General features: G+C 44.1%; 1 protein-coding gene across 3 annotated transcripts in view; it reads right to left on the reverse strand.

Annotated features, from left to right (window-relative positions):
• Positions 1 to 17325, reverse strand: part of necab2 (N-terminal EF-hand calcium binding protein 2) — a 279429-nt gene that overhangs the window by 16766 nt on the left and 245338 nt on the right. For 2 of the 3 annotated variants that reach the window (XM_072547575.1, XM_072547577.1), the window contains one exon: positions 12392 to 12448. The exons of the other annotated variant lie outside the window; for it this stretch is intronic. In XM_072547575.1, coding sequence (XP_072403676.1) covers positions 12392 to 12448 — 57 coding nt within the window. The remainder of the gene's footprint in view (positions 1 to 12391; positions 12449 to 17325) is intronic. 3 annotated transcript variants of the gene reach the window in all.

Here is a 17325-nt window from a genome sequence, read left to right on the forward strand (position 1 = left end):
AGGAGGAAGATTTAAAAGAGACCTGAGGAGAAACTTTTTCACACAGAGGATGGTTCATAAGTGGAATCAACTGTCAGAGGAGCTGGTAGATGAAGGTATAGTTACAACATTTCAAAGACAGTGGGACAGGTACATGGATAGAAAAGGTTCAGAGAGATATGGGCCAAATGCAGGCAAATGGGACTAGTTTAGCTTTGGGAAACTTGCTAGGCTTGGATGAGTTGCTCCAAAGGGTCTGTTTTCATGCTGTATTACTTCATAAATAGTTAGAAATAGTTGAGTCAATTAAGTCTATGTCATAGAAGGATCTTGATTTAATATCTCATTCGACACACTGGTCTTTTGATAATGCACTGCTCTCCCAGTACTGAGTTAAAAATCAGGTTATAGTCCAACAGGTTTAATTGGAAGTACAAGCTTTCAGAGCGCCGCTCCTTCATCAAAACTGTTGGACCTGAAGTTGTGTGATTTTTAACTTTGTCCAACACTGACATGTTCACATCATGGTTCCAATACTGCACAGCAAGGCTCTGCTCATGGCTCTCTCAGTCAGGGCACGACTCTGTGACTTAGTGTCACAGAGTCAAGAGCTCTAGTCATCTTGGAGGAAATTCTGAGGTACAGGATGTACATTTATTTGGAAAGGCAAGGACTAATTTTGGATAGTCAACATGGCTTTGTGCGTGGGAAATTATGTCTCACAAACTTGATTGAGTTTTTTGAAGAAGTAACAAAAAGGATTGATGAGGGCAGAATGGCAGGCATGATCTATACAGACTTCAGTAAGGCATTCGACAAGGTTCCCCATGGGAGACTGATTAGTAAGGTTAGATCTCATGGAATACAGGGAGAACTAGCCATTTGGATACAGAATTGGCTCAAAGGTAGAAGACAGAGAGTAGTGGTGGAGAATTGTTTTTCAGACTGGAGGCCTGTGACCAGTGGAGTGCCACAAGGAATGATGCTGGGTCCTCTACTTTTTGTCATTTACATAAATGATTTGGATGTGAGCATAAGAGGTACAGTTAGTAAGTTTGTAGATGACTCCAAAATTGGAGGTGTAGTGAACAGCAAACAAGGTTACCACAGATTACAACAAGATCTTGATCAGATGGGCCAATGGGCTGAAATGCGGCAGATGGAGTTTAATTTAGATAAATGCGAGGTGTTGCATTTTGGGAAAGCAAATCTTAGCAGGACTTATACACTTAATGGTTAGGGTTGGAAAGATATGGGCTGGGTGCTGGCAGGTGGGACTAGATTGGGTTGGGATATCTGGTCGGCATGGACAAGTTGGACCGAAGGGCTGTTTCCATGGCTGTACATCTCTATGACTCTATGACTCTAAGTCGACAGTGGACACTTGTTACAGAAGGATGCTGGATCTGGATTTTAAAATCCTGCAAAAAAAAACAAAAGAACTGCAGCTGCTGGAAATCAGAAACAAAATCACAAATGGCTGGAAAAGCTCAGCAGGTCGAGCACCGTCTATGGGAGAAAAGGCAGAGTTAACATTTCGGATCAAGTGACCCTTCTTCAAAACTGATAGTAACTAGGAAAAGGTTGGTGCATATGGTAGAGAAGGGGTGGGGGAGGGGGAAGGAGTATACGATAGGTGAAGATGGAGCCCAGAGAGAGACGAAAATAGTTGGCTAGATAAAGGAATGTGTAAAGGTCAGCCTGGGATAATGAATAACTACTAATGGGGTTCAGTATCAATTCTGAAGAAGGGTCACTGGGCCCGAAATGTTAACTGTGCTTTCTCTCTACAGATAATGTTGAGTTTTTTCAGCAAATTATGATTTTGTCTTAAACTCCTGCAACTTGTAGGACACATGGATGGGGCTAATTTCATTGTTTGATGATCCTCTTCATTCAATCCTTTCCGAATCAACCTGTGTCCCTTTATCGCCCATGGGCTTATCTATCTTTCCATTAAGTGAATCTATGCATGGGTAGGGACTCCACCCTCTTACCACTCGCTGGGTTTTCAAAATTCCAAGCAGGAATTTTTTACCATTTTTTATTTTGAGCCAGAGCCCTGACCTATGTCTTTCTCTATGTCTGCTGCAGCAAAACCTTCCCAATCTGAAAGGTCTGTCTTTGGGAAAAAGAGCTTCAGCTTTTTCAAACCTTCCTGCTAGTTCTAACCTAACTCTTCTGACGCTGTTTCTATGAATCAAATTTTTTTGCAAACTTTTCCAATACCTATATGCAGACTAGAGTATTCACAGTAATCCCTGTGTGGTCTAACCAAGGTTTTGCACAAGCTCAACAGTACACAATTGCTGTCCAAATCTCTCTCTCTCTCTCTCTCTGTGCTGACAGATGGTACTGTGGTTCTTTTTTCCCTGTGGGAAACAGACGGATTCCTGCAAGGCATCAGATGTTCCCTGTTTCCTAAGGCATGAAGCAGATGTCCCTGTATCCATGGCACTCCCTGTGTTGTGTAACTGACACAGACTGGCTGCAGTGAGCCCTGTGTTCTGGGAGGGCACATCCTCATGCAGGACTGAAGTGACCGAAAACCAACAGACTGCTTCCTGCCACAGCAGCTCAAAGCCTTGACTGAACCAGTGGCCTGGGATGTAACTCCATGAGCTCTTATTCTTTAATCAACTGACTCTCGGTCTCCACACGGTTGGTGACTTGAAAAGGTCATGGCATCCCACCAGAGATTTGAGACATGACTGAGTAGGCACTCACACACAGGAATAAGGAAGTGTTGTACTTTCGGAGTCAGCTCTCTGATGGGGTGGCATGGTGGCTCAGTGGTTAGCACTGCTGCCTTACATCACCAGAGACTTGGGTTCGATTAGACCCTCCGTGTGGAGCTTGCACGTTCTGAGTGGGTTACCTCCGGGTGCAAATTCTACAGACAAACAACTCTCAGAGAGAAAACATTTCTCACCTCTATCTTAAATGGGAAGCTCATTAGTTTTAACTGTTGCCTCCAAGTTCAAGTCTCTCCTACAAAGGGAAATATTCTCTCAGAATCCACCTTGTCAATGAGATTACCTCTCACTCCTCTAAGCTCCAACGGATACAAGCCCAATAATTCCTCATGAGATAAACTCCCAGGAACTAGTCAACCGAACCTTCTGTGAACTGCTTTGAATGTTCATCATAGAATCCCAACAGTACGGAAACAGGCCCTTCAGCCTAACAAGTCCACACCAACCCTCCAAAGAGTAACCCACACAGACCTATTCCCCTACCCAATTACTCAACATTTCCCCTGACCTATGCATCTACCTACACATCCCTGAAGATTATGGGCAGTTTAGCTTGGTCAATTCACCTAATCTGCACATCTTTGGACTGTGGGAGGAAACTGGAGCACCCGGAGGAAACCCACGCAGACACGGGGAGAACGTGCAAATTCCACACAGACAGTCACCCGAAGCTGGAATTGAACCCAAGTCCCTGTCTCTGTGAGGCAGCAGTGCTAATCACTGAGCCACCGCGATTCTATAAATGAAGGTAGAACTGGTTGTTGTGGACTGAAAAAGGAGTTTAGCAGCAACGACAAGAAACTATAGCAGATGTTTAAGAGTGTTATTATGTTATTTCTGGGGTAAGGGAACCAAAACTGTACATAGTACTCCACATCAGTGCAAAAGCCTTTGCAGAAATCTTCAGCCAGAAGTGCAGAGTACAGGCTTGGCCTGAAAAGTGCCAAGTGACATTCATGATGCACAAAAGGTCAGGCAATGGCCAGCTCCAATAGGAGAGAGAATCTAACTATTGTCCCTTGAAATTCAATGACATTACCTATATCGATTCCTTCCCCTTGCTGGAGTTACCATTGACCAGAAATTGAACTGGACTAGTCATCTAAATGCAGTGGCTACAAAAGCAAATCACAGGATTGAATTCTTGCAATGAGTAACTCACCTCCTGACTTCCAAAAGCCTGTCCATCATCTGCAAGGCACAAGTCAGGAGTGTGAGTGAATACTTCCCATTTGCCTGGATGAGTGCAGCTGTAATAACACTGATAAAAACTTGGTACCATCTAGCACAAAGTAGCCCGCTTGACTAGAACCAGATCCACAAACGTTCACTCCTTCCAGCACTCATGCTCAGTAACATTAGTGTGCACCATTTACAAGATGCACTGCAGAAATTCACCAAGGCTTGACAGACAGCAACTTCCAAACCCGGGGACACTTCCATGTAGAAGGACAAGGGCAACAGATACATAGGAACACCACCACCAGCAAGTTCCTATCCAAGCCACTCACCATGCTGACTTGGAAAATACATTGCCGTTCCTTCACTGTGGCTGGGTCAAAATCCTGGTGTTCCCTAAAGTACAGCACACAGGTGCAGCGGTTCAAGAAGGCAGCTCACCACCACCTTCTCAATGGCATCGAGGGACAGGCAGTAAATGTTGGCCAGCCAGCAACGCCCACATCCCAAAAATGAATAGAAGATGGAGGCGGTCTCACTATCTCCATAGACAACTGTAGCTCGGCTTCCCTACTCTTCCACTCTCCTACCGTAAACTATGACATTCAATTTGCCTTCCTAATCAATTGCTATACCAGCTGACTGACTTTCTGTGGTTCATGCATAAGGACATCTAGATCCATCTCTTTTGTTATGTTCTATAATCACTCCCCATTTAGAAAATATCGTGCTTTCCTATTTTTGCTGCGAAAGCAGAGGAGTTCACACTTTCCCATGTCATACTCCACATGCCAACCTTTTGTCCCCTCACTTAACCCATCAATTTGCAGAGGCAGCTGATGGAGAAATTAGCAATCACAACACAAGTTGAGTCTGCTGTCTCATAACAGACCATCGCGTTTCACAGATGGAACCGCTACTAAGTCATTGGCCATTTTAAATTGCCCACAGTGTTAGGTGCATTAGTCAGAGGGAAATGGGTCTGGGTGGGTTACTCTTTGGAGGGTCGGTGTGGACTTGTTGGGTCAAAGGGCTTGTTTCCACATTGTAGGGAATCTAATTTAATCAAATGTAACAAACCTTTACTGCTCAATGAACTAACCACACCAGGTTCCTGCTTATTGACTACAGCTCTGCCTTCAACACCATAATTCCAAGCAAACTCATCCCCAAATTCCAAGCCCTAGGTCTCAGCTAGCTCCTCCGTAACTGGATCCTCCACTTCACGACCATAGACCGCAGTCAGTAAGACAGCACCTCCTCCACCGTATTCCTCAACACCCGTGCCCTGTAAGGCTGCATACTCAGTCCCCTACTATATTCCATATACACTCACAAATGTGTGGCCAAATTCCGTCCCAACTCCATTTACAAATTTGCTGACAACACCTTCATTGTAGGTCAGATCTCAAACAATAATGAGACAGAATACAGGAAAGAGATTGAATGCTTAGCAGCATGGTGTAAAGACCACCATGAAGAGCACCAAAAAATCTTGGTGTACACCTGGCACCTGGACCCTCAACACCAGCTTCATAGCCAAGAAAGCCAAGCGTCTCTACTTTCTGCACAGGCTGAGGAAAGCCCACCTCCCACCCATCCCCATCCTCACCACATTCTACAGAGGGTTCATTGAGAGTACTCTGAGCTGCTGCATCACTACCTGGTTTGGGAATTGCACTGACTTGGATCGTAGTACCCTACAACGGATAGTGAGGTCAGCTGAGAGGATCATCGGGGTCTCTCTTCCCTCCATTACAGACATTTACACCACACGCTGCATCGGAAAGACCAGGAGCATTGTGGAAGAGCCCACACACCCCTCACTCAAACTCTTCTCCCTCCTGTCATCTGGCAGAAGATACTGGAGCATTCAGTCTTTTACGGTCAGACGGTGTAACAGTTTCTTCTCCCAAGCCAACAGGCTCCTTAACACAGTATGAACAGACTCTTTCCCATCTGAAACTCTTTGCACAACTTTGAATTGCTGCTAGAAAAATGTCTATTATTTATCATTCTTCTATTATACTGTAACCTGTGTTTTGCACTTTCCATGCATTTTATGCCATGTACGATCGTGTAGTTTGTGCTGTCCATGTAGCACCCTCGGTCCTGGAGGAACGCTGTCTTGTTTTAACTGTATCAGTTGTATAAGTTGAAATGACAAAAAGAAAAAAAACTACTCTAAGAACATTAGGAAAACAAAGGAGCTAGTCATTGACTTCAGGAAACGGGGTGGATGGCACAGCCCTACCTGCAGCAATGGAGCTGAGGTGGAAATAGTCAGGTTCCTGGGAGTGGTGATCACCAACAATCTGTCCTGGTCCACCCATATCAATGCGATTGTCAAGAGAGTACAACAATGCTTCTACATCCTCAGGAGACTAAGGAAATGCAGTATGTCTGCAAGGACTCTTAACAATTGTTATAGATGCACCATAGAAAGCATCCTATCTGGGTGCATCACAGCACGGTTTGGCATCTGCTCTTCCCAAGACTGCATGAAACTAGAGAGTTGTGAACACAGCCCAGTTCATCACACAAACCAGCCTTCCATCCACTGACTCCATCAACACGGCCTGCTGCATTGGGAATGCAACCAATGTAATCAAAGACCCCTCCCATCTCAGTTATACTCTCTTCCACCCTCTTCCCTTGGCCAGAAGATATAAATGTTTGAATACACATGTGAACAGATTCAAGAACAGCCTCTTCTCTGCTGTTATTGAACTTTTGAACAGACTTCTCAAATGTTAATGTTGATCTCTCGCTCTCTCTGTGCACCTTCTCTGTGGCTATAACACTGCATTCTGCACTCTGTTCTGCTACCCTGATGCACTTTGTATGGTACAATCTGCCTGTATAGCACTGAAACCAACACTTTTCACTGTATCTCAGATTATGTGACAACAATAAATTAAATCAAACCTATCTTCTGCATGGCCGTCCTTCGCCATTAGCATGGCTGATACCAAGAAGAAGGTTTGATGGCCGTGAATCTACCCAGAATATGTTGGTATGGCTGGCAGCCAACATTATAAGAGAACCCATCCTGAGCCGACATTCCAAGTTAGGACTGGGATTTCTGAATTGATTATTGATCTCACTAGCTTCAACAACCAATTTCTCCGAGCGCCCCAGACCCAGGGTTGAAGGCTGATAAATCTGCGTATGTGAACGACAAGGTCATCACTGGGCGAGAAACACAGGTGTTACCATTTTTTCTGTAGACAGGCAAGTCTCATGGTTAAGGTTTGAGTGGTTTGTACCAGTGACACCGAATGTCTGGCTGTGGACAGGTCAATATCTCAGGGATCAGAAGGAAGGAGGGGACATCAAATCGCTTTTTAGTAATTCATCACTCTTCACAAATCTACTACAATTTCAAGTACCAGACTCTCATTTCACCTCAATCCATTCACCCACCAGCTGTTGGTGATCTCATTCACATACAGTTCAATTCTGGTCTGAGACCAGTCTTACATCTCTCTGAGGAACCGTTGCTACCATCACTCCATTTATTCTGATGTCTTTCCGAAGTTTTCACTGCTGAGGGAGTTGGGGAGTGGCACTATTTGAGAGGACCACTGTCAATATTAAACATTCATATTTCTGATACAGAATTTGTTAGGTACAGAGTCAAGTTCCCTCGACACTATCCCTCTTAAACACACCCATGACTGGTAATAGCATGAGTTTAGACACAGAGGAAAGCTCCCTCTACACTGTTCCTATCAAACACTCCCAGGGTGGGTGTAGCACAGGGTTAGAATCAGGGTAAAGCTTGCTTCACTTTTTTAAACTGAAAGTAAAATTTCCTCTACACTTTTGCAATGAAAATAATGCTCTCTCTGTGCTGCCCGCATTAAACACTCTCACAACAGTTACAGCAAGCAGTATATATAGAGTAAAACTCACTCCACACTGTCCCCATCGAACACTGCAAGGACAGGGACAGCACAGGGTTAGATGCAGAGTAACACCTCTCTGCTTATTTTAACTGGAAGTAAAATTCTTTCCCAATCAAATGTACCCAGTACAGATAAAACACAAGGTTAGATACAGAGTATAGGTCCTTCTACACTTTTAAAGTGAGACTAAAGCTCTCTTGATACTGTCCCCATCAAACACTCCCAAAATAGATTCAACATGGGGCTTAGCTACAGAGTAAAGCTTCTTCTACTCTTTCAAATGAGACAAAAGCTCTCTCGACACCTGCTCCATCAAGCACTTCCGGACATGTATAGCACAAGGTCAGATATAAAGTCAAGCTTCCTTGGCACAGTCTCCATCAATATAATTTAGAAATAGCAAAAATCAGGCATCCAGTGGACACCTCAATACACCAGGCAATACAGTTTTCAGGATAAGGGTCCATGGAGTTGGGATTAATATATTAGAATAGAGTTGGTATTGTGGAGGAAGCAGAGATTGGACATATGTCGAGTATATTCAGATTGGCAGATAGTAACTCATGGAATGCTGCAGAGGCCTCAACCATTTCAAATCTGGATAAATACCTTTGTGGCAAAGAGATTGCAAGTTTGACACTAAGCTAAATACAAATGCAAGATGTGGTGAGGACAGGGATGCTGCAGCAAGAATATAGATAGCTTGAGTGGGCAACAAAGTAGCAGATGGAGTATGATGTGGGGAAGTGTTAAGTTATTCACTTTGGTCGTAAGAATAAATAAAACAGAATATTTTTCAAAAGAAGTGTGAAACTTGTAAATGTTGACATTCAGAGAGATTTGGGTGTACTCATACAAACAATTAGGAATGTTTGCATGCAGGTAACAATTAGAAAGACAAATGGTGTGTTGGCCTTTATTGCAAGGGATGGAAGTGCAGCAATGTGGAAGTCTGGTTGCAATCGTACAAAGTTTTGGTGAGGCCACATCTGGAATATTGTGTGCAGTATGGACTCCCTGCGAAGGGCATTGGAGCAGTTATGCAAAAGTCCACTGTATTAATCCTTGAAATGAGGTGTAAGCATAACTGAGGATGTTGGAAATCTGAAACAAGTACAGAGATTGCTGGAGAAACTCAGCAGGTCAGATATCACCTGGGAACAGAGAAGCAGACTTAATATTTTGAGTCTGCTATGACTCTTCTTCAGTTTAGACCTGCATTGTTTCTTGGAAATGAGATACTTTTAGAATAGTAACAAAGCAAAAGACTCTTCAGCCCATTGAATTGACCTTCCCATTCAGTGAATTTATCACTGACCTTAATAATATTCCCCATGTTATCGCCATATTGCTTAAAGTCATGAGAACTGAGAAATCTATCAATCTCTGCCTTGAACCTGGTGAAGGACCCAAATTCCACAGTTCTCTGGGATAGAGAATGCTGAAGATTCACCACCCTGTAAGTGAAAGAGTTCTTCCTGGACTCAGTCCTGAATGGGTTGCCTCTTTAGTCAAAGCTTAAACGAAGCCACTTCACGGAAACACTTAGAACTCTGAAAGGGCTCGACAGTGTGGGCCCTAAGAGGTTGTTTCTACTGGCTAGATAATCTAAAACGCAGGCATACAACCTCAGAGTAAGAAGCTGATCATTTAAGACTGAGATGAGGGGCAATCACTTCAGTGAGAGCTTTGTGAATCTTTGGAATTCCGGTTGTAAGTGCTCCACTGTTGAATGTGCTTGGGACTGAGACAGATTCTTGTGGTCTCTCGGGGGTGAGGGGAGTGGCATGGAAAGTGCAGTACAAATCCAATCTGTGTTGGAAGGTGGAGCAGGCTCGATGGGCCGAATGGTTCATTCCTGCTCCTATTCCTTGTGTTCTTGTGCATACAGTGGAATGGAGAATGCGTCATTCAAGTAACTATCGCATCAATCAGTACTCTCCCCAGTGCACCATCCAATGCAATCTACAGTGCATCATTTAATGCATTATTCACTGTATCAGTCAATATATTATGCTGGAAACCAATATTGTTGCAAATGTTATCCCCAAAAATACATAGTCCTCTGCCCAGTCAGCTCTACTAGAAACATAGAAAGTAGGCGGCACAGTGGCACAGTGGTTAGCACTGCTGCCTCACAGCGCCTGAGACCCGGGTTCAATTCCCGCCTCAGGCGACTCTCTGTGTGGAGTTTGCATGTTCTCCCCGTGTCTGCGTGGGTTTCCTCCGGGTGCTCCGGTTTCCTCCCACACTCCAAAGATGTGCAGGTCAGGTGAATTGGCCATACTAAATTGCCCGTAGTGTTAGGTAAGGGTAGATGTAGGGGTATGGGTGGGTTGCGCTTCGGCGGGGCAGTGTGGACTTGTTGGGTCGAAGGGCCTGTTTCCACACTGTAAGTAATCTAATCTAATCTAGGCACTGGGTAGGCCACTCGGCCTTTCCAGTTGTTCAGTTATTCAATATGATCTAAGCTGATCATCCAATTCAGTATCTTGGTCTCACTTTCTCCCCATATCCTCCAATCACTTTAGCCCTAAGGACTATATCTAACTCCTTCCTGAAAACATTCAATGATTTGATCTGAACTGCTTTCTCTGGTAGAGGATTCAACAGGCTTGCCACTCTCTGGGTGAAGAAACATCTCCTTATCTTAGTCCTAAATGGTCCACCCTGCATCCTTTGACTGTGACCCCCTAGGTCTGGATGCCCTGGTCATCTGGAACATTCTTTCTGCACTCACCCTGTTCAGCCCTGATAGAGATTTTTTAGTGTCCATGAGATCCCCCTCATTCTTCTTAACTTCAGGGAATATTGTCCTAACCGGTGCCGACTCTCTTCATATATTAGTCCTGCCATTCAAGGAATTAACCTGGCAAAACCTCCCTCCATTGCCACTGCATCCTTCCTTAGATAAGGAGACCAAAATTGTATGTAATTCTCCAGGCGTGGTCTCACTATACAATTGGAGCAAGACATCCCAGCTCTTGTTCTCAAATCCTATTACTATGAAGGCCAATAAAGCATTTACCTTCTTCACTGTCTGTTGTACCTATATGCTTATTTTCAACAAAAAGAGATCAGAGTTTAACGTTTTGCTTTCAGTGGGCCTTCCTCAGAACCTGTTCCTCACTGAACCCGAAATATGAACTCTTCTTTTTCTCTCCACAGACGCTTCCAAACCTCCCGAGCCTTTCCAGTAAATTCTGTTTTTGTTTCTGATTACCAGCATCCACAGTCCTTTGGGTTTTTATTTTCAGAGACTGGTCTATAAGGGCAATAGGGTCTCATTGTACCTTACCCCTTTCCCAATCCATTACCATCTTGCCTGTTCAAGCTTCATGTTTGAAACACAGTGGAACAGGATCTCATTTAAATCTTTTTGCTGTTCAGGAAATTTGTTTGATCCTTGCCCACTGACTATTCTGAGCGCATGTGATTCTAAAATGGTCACATAGCCCAGGACCTCCTCACCACAGATTACATCTGCACTGAAAGTAGGAGAAGGATTGAACCTGAGAGATCAGGTTAGATTCCCTACAGAATGGAAACAGGCCCTTCAGCCCAACAAGTCCACACCGACCCTCTGAAGAGTAACCCACCCAGACCCATTCCCCTACTCTATATTTACCCCTGACTCATGCACCTAACAATATGGGCAATTTAGCATGGCTAATCCACCTGACTAGCACATCTTTGGATTGTGGGAGGAAACCCACGCAGACACAGGGACAATGTGCAAACTCCACACAGACAATTGCCCAAGGTAGGAATCGAACCCAGGTCCCTGGTGCTGTGAGGCACTGAGCCAATGCACCAAGCTTAACGGCTGACTGACATGGGCAAGTGCATGAGCCCTGCCTGATACTTTTGACCCCTGCTCACAAACTCCTTCCAGCTTGAGCCACTCCACACTGATCAGTAGCAGGAGCAATGCCTGACGTCCCTGCTCCCCCTTCTCATTCAGTCAGTCTGACCGTAATGTGCCATTGATAGCCGAGCTGAGGAAAGTGATCCTTGTTGCCCCTGTGAGCACTTGGCGTTAGCACAGCAGTACACCCACCCCTGGATTCATGTAGCAGTTTGATGATTAATGCCCACCTGCATGGATTTGGCTTCAAGACAGAATGATCTTCAGGCTTAGGCTTCTTTATAACACTGTTACAAGTTAAGACCGAATACTACAACATGTTATTCAGAAATATACTGGTGTCTAATCGTACCGTTGCATTATTGAAATTCTATTCCATAAAATCTACCACTCAGCACCAATAGGTGTACTCCATCCTTCTCTGTATGTGTTCCCAACATTCACATGGCTAGAATTCAGGCTACTGCCCCACTCTTTATGTGGGTCTCTCTCTTCGTTCTTGACTCCGCCCACAGTATGCTATTTATACCCACTGAGGAGCAACACCGTGGTATCATTGCAGGGTCCAAAAGTCCTTAAATGACATTCACCAACTGCCAGAAACCAGCCATTTTTTTCCCACCTCCTCCACACATAACAGGCACCCTAAGAGGTGATGGGAAAAGCAGGTAATTCTGCAAAGGCCAGTGCATACTCACCGAGCAAGTCAGGTTCTCATTGTCCATCACCTTCTGCTGCAGGTCAAGCCACATGGTCTGAAAGCAGAGACAAATCACTGGGGTGAGAGGGAGGAGGAACAGCAGAGTGTATCAGCGCACCAGCAGCCCTGAACTAGTCAGCAGCACCAATCCCCGACACACAGACATCCATGGTCTACGTTTTACTCCCAACTTAATCCCAAGGGGAGTCACATCAAAGAAATTAAGTATCGTAGCTGCAACAGATTCTAACCAAAGTGCCAATTCAGCTGCCACTGAGTTCTCTGCATAGCTCATTAAATGGGAGCTGCAGTCTCTCAAAGTGGATTTGTTGATGTATTACTGACAGCTTTTTATGCACTGGCTGCAGATTACCTCCCACCCACTCACACTCCCCGTTCCTCCTGGAAGTATACATCCCATTTTTGAGCCCAAGGATTGTGGCCACGCCCCATTTCTGAGACTGGAGAGCACTCGGAAGTCCAGGCTGCCTGTCCAGCTAGACATTGTCAAAGATGCCCTCCTTCTGTTGATCGGAAAAGATCTCCACTGCTCCAATCTTCCCCAGAGGCCAGGCTGACATTAATTCCTTAACCGACAGCACAATTTGGCCTTCAACACATTGCTGCATATGGGATCTTACTATGCACATGTTTGCTGCTGTGTTTTCTACATTACAAGTGATGGCACCTCAAATTGGGTTAAATGCATCTTGGGGTAATATGAAAGGTTCAATAAATATACAAAGGGGTCTCTTATATCAGACTGGTATTGGAAGGGACCATGATGCTAAATTAATGAAGCATCATGAAGCTGGATACCTCTCTGAAAAGACAACTGGTTGAAGGTGTCAAGCTATTCTGCTGCCAAGCCTGACCTAGTCCACATGTGCCATCCACATGCTTGCATTCTCTGTCAGAACTTTTTGTAAGCACCATCAGACAGCCAAGCCCAGTACAGACCAGAAATTAAAAGCTTTGTAACAAAGAAATGTCATTAGAAACAGAAGCAGGAGTAGGCCATTTGGCCCCTTGAATTTGCCCTGCTATTCCATAATATCGCTGCTGATCTGATTCTAAGCTTGACTCAATTTCCGCATTGCAGCAGGAAACTGGCTCCGCAGAAGAATCTTCGGGGTGAGTCATCAGTCCTCTATAAAAGTAGGCAGGCTTTCTGAGTGCATGGACTGTGGGAACACAGTGTACAACAAGGCATTGGATAGGAATGTTAACTTGGAAATTTGACAGAGAGGGGAAACCGTGCTGCTTATCATGCTTTTTTTTCAGCATCCAAAAGCTACTTCTTAATTTTTGTTTCATTAGCTGAGCAACCACGTGATTGTTTGGTGAACTTTTATATTCTTCGCCTTTTAAATGCAGGCAATAGTTTAAATGGAGGGAACTGGAAACCACAGTTAATTGACATTTCTAAATGTGAAGAGTCAAAACGTGTGGAACTGGAAAAGCACAGCAGGTCAGGCAGCATCCGAGGAGCAGGAGAGTCAACATTTCAGGCATAAGCTCTTCATCATGAATGTGGGGGTTGTGGGTGAGGAGGCAAGGAGGCTGAGAGGTAAATGGGAGGGGGATGGCGCTGGGGGGAAGGTAGCTTGAGAGGCAATAGGTCGATGAAGGTGGGGGGTGATGGTGATAGGTTGGAGCGGAGGGTGGAGCGGATTGGTGGAAAGGAAGATGGACAGATAGTACAGTTCAAGAGGGCGGTGCCAAGTTGGAGGGTTGGATCTGGGATAAGGTGGGGAGAGAGGAGATGAGGAAACCGGTGAAATTGACATTGTTGCCACGTGGTTGAAGGGTCCCGAGGCAGAAGATGAGGCGCTCCTCCTTCAGGCGTCGGGTGGCTTGGATTTGGCGGTGGAGGAGGCCCAGGACTAGCACGTCCTTGGCAGAGTGGGAGTGGGAGTTGAAGTGGTCAGTCGCAGGGCGATAGGGTTGTTGGGTGCATGTGGCCTGAAGATATTCCCTGAACCATTCCTCAAGTTGGCGTCCTATGGTGTGGAAGTCATAAAGCCATAGAGTCATATAGCATGGAAACAAACCCTTTGGTCGAACCAGTCGATTCTGAACATAATCTAAACCAGTCCCATCTACCTGCGTTTGGCATAAATCCCCCCCAACCATTTCTTATTCATGTACTTATCCAAATATCTTCTAAACATTGTAAGTGTACCTGCATCCACCACTTCCTTTGGAAGTTCGTACCTCACATGAACCATTGCCTGTGTGAAAAAAGTTGGCCCTGATGTCTTTTTAACATCTTTTCCTCTCACTTTAAAAATATGCCCCCTAGTTCTTGAAATACCCCACCCTAGGGAAAAGACACCTGCTATTCACCTAATCTAAACACCTCATGATTTTATAAACCTCTATAAGACCACCCCTCAACCTCCTATGCTCCAGTGAAAAAAGTCTCAGCCTATCCAGTCTCTCTGAATAAATCATAACCTCCATTCCCAGAAACACCCTGATAAATCTTTTCTGAACCGTCTCCAGCTTATTAATATCCTACCTACAACAGGACACCAGAACTGGACACAATTCTCCAGAAAACACCTCAGCAAAGTCATATAGGACCTCCATGTGACATCCCAGCTCCTATAACCAAAGGTCTGAGCAATGAAGGCAAGCGTGCTAAACACCTTCTTAATCATCCTGAGGGGAGATCTGGGAAGTTAAAGAGAAAGGACAAGACAATAATGCAGTTCAGTGATATGGGTAAAGATAGCTGTTGTACAACGCAATGGTTCTGATGGGATTAATGTTCAAATTACATTGGCTTCACCCATTCTATCGATTTCAGAAACAGTAGAGACAAAATGTTTTGCTCTAGCTTTTGTGGGGAGAACATATATCTGCACCGGCTCCTTAACTACCTAATAGACCACAAAATTATTAGACGTAGGAAAAGAAGAAGGCCATTCAGCCCATTTGGCCTGCTCCACCATTCAATAGGATCATAGCTGATTGGATAATTCTCAACTCCACTTTCCTACCTGTACCCCAAAACTCTCATTCCACTTACTGATTCGAAATTATTCCCAGATAATTATACCTGACCAAATATAGTTGTACCTATTGTTATCATATAATTAACCAATTTTTTATGTAGGAACAGTCCCTCTTCTGCAGATACTCCACCACTAATCACTGAGACAAAGACAATGCAAGAATAACTGACAGAAGAGAACTACCTCAAAAAACCCTTACTCAAACTACCAGAAGTCATCCTCTGGGAAAATAGCACAATAACCAGAATTAGGAAGGCACAAAGTGCATGAGCGGAAGTATGCAACGGACATAAGGTCAGAGTCGGTTAAAATGGTAAAAGGACAAAGTTAAAGGCTCTTTATCTGAATGCATGCAATATTTTAACAAGATGGCTGAATTGAAGGCACAAATAGAAATAAATGATGATGAGATGATAACCATTTTGAGATGTAGTGGCAAAATGGCCAATACTGGAATGTGAATATTCAATGGTGTTTGACATTTTAGCAGGTTAGGAAGAAAGGAAGAACTGGTTAACGAAGGATGAGCATAGCACTGAGAAGTGATCTTGTTTTGCAGAGTTAAAATGTGACTCTACTCCACCCCACAATTAGTGTGGGTGGCAATAAGAAACAGCAGTAGAAATGACACTAGTGGGAGATTTCCATCACTGGATACATTATAGAACTATAAATATAGAGAGGCCTATAAATATTAAATAATCAGGAAGGGGGGCTTGTAAAATGTATGGCAATAATAGTGTATAATTTTAGATATTTTTCAATTGAATTGTTCAGAGATGGTATTGCACACCTTCTGGAGCAGATGGTTCTTGAACCTGGGCTGTTTGGTTCAAAGGTAGGGTACTGCGAATGCAGCACAATCTTTATATTGATTATTCAAATTACATTGAGAAAATCAGACTGGAGGATAATTTCAGAGAATGCATTCAAAACAATTATGTTTTTTTGAAACAAACATTGTGGACCTAACCTTGGAACAACTATTTCAGATTTTCAAAGTAATAAGACAGAATCAATTAACCTTATATTAAGGGAACTTCTAGGTAAGAGTGATCATAATTGCACAGTCAACTTGAGGGTGAGCAATATGGGTCTCATGCTACTGTCTTAAACTGAAATATATAAAAAAAAACCCTTGTAGACAAAGGTTGCCTAGCGTGGACTGGAAAGTAGGATGGTGAAGAAGCAGGAGCATGCGATTAAGAGGGTATATTTATAACTTTCAATAAAGTTTCATACTGTGACCATTGCTGGGATGGCATGGAGATTCACAGACCAAAGTGCCAGAATCTGAATACATCTGAAGGTCTCTTGGCTTGACCAGAAGAGACATCTCTGCTGGTGTAGTACAAGGGGTTAATGAGAGTCTGTAAATGAGATCATTGGGAAGTGACATATGATCATATGACTACAAGGAGGTGGTTCTCTCCAGCAGCTTTCAGCTACAGCTGAAGTCTTGGCTAGTCTAGTTAGCACTTTACAATGTTGAAATAATAGGGAATACTAATCAAAATCAAAGGACCCTAACTATCTTCTCCAAATGGGCAGCACGATAGCTCAATGGTCAGCACTGCTACCTCACAAGCCCCAGGGACTTGGGTTCGATTCTATTTTCGGGCAACTGTCTCTGTAGATTCCAGCCACTGTCCAAAGATGTGCAAGTTAGATGGATTGGTCATGCTCAATTGTCCATAGTGTCCAGAGATGTGCAGACTAAGTGGACTAGCCATGGGAAATGTGGGGTTACAGTGATATAGCAGGGGGTTTGGTCTGGGAGAGACGCTCATCGGAAAGTAGGTGTGGACCCGAGGGACTGAATGGCCTGCTTCCACACTGTAGTGATTGTCAAAGGGAGCCTTTGACAAGGTCCCTCATGGTAGGCTGGTATTAAAGGTGGAGTTGTGTG

Source organism: Chiloscyllium punctatum, chromosome 26 (assembly GCF_047496795.1).
Source record: "Chiloscyllium punctatum isolate Juve2018m chromosome 26, sChiPun1.3, whole genome shotgun sequence".
Lineage (NCBI taxonomy): Eukaryota > Metazoa > Chordata > Chondrichthyes > Orectolobiformes > Hemiscylliidae > Chiloscyllium > Chiloscyllium punctatum.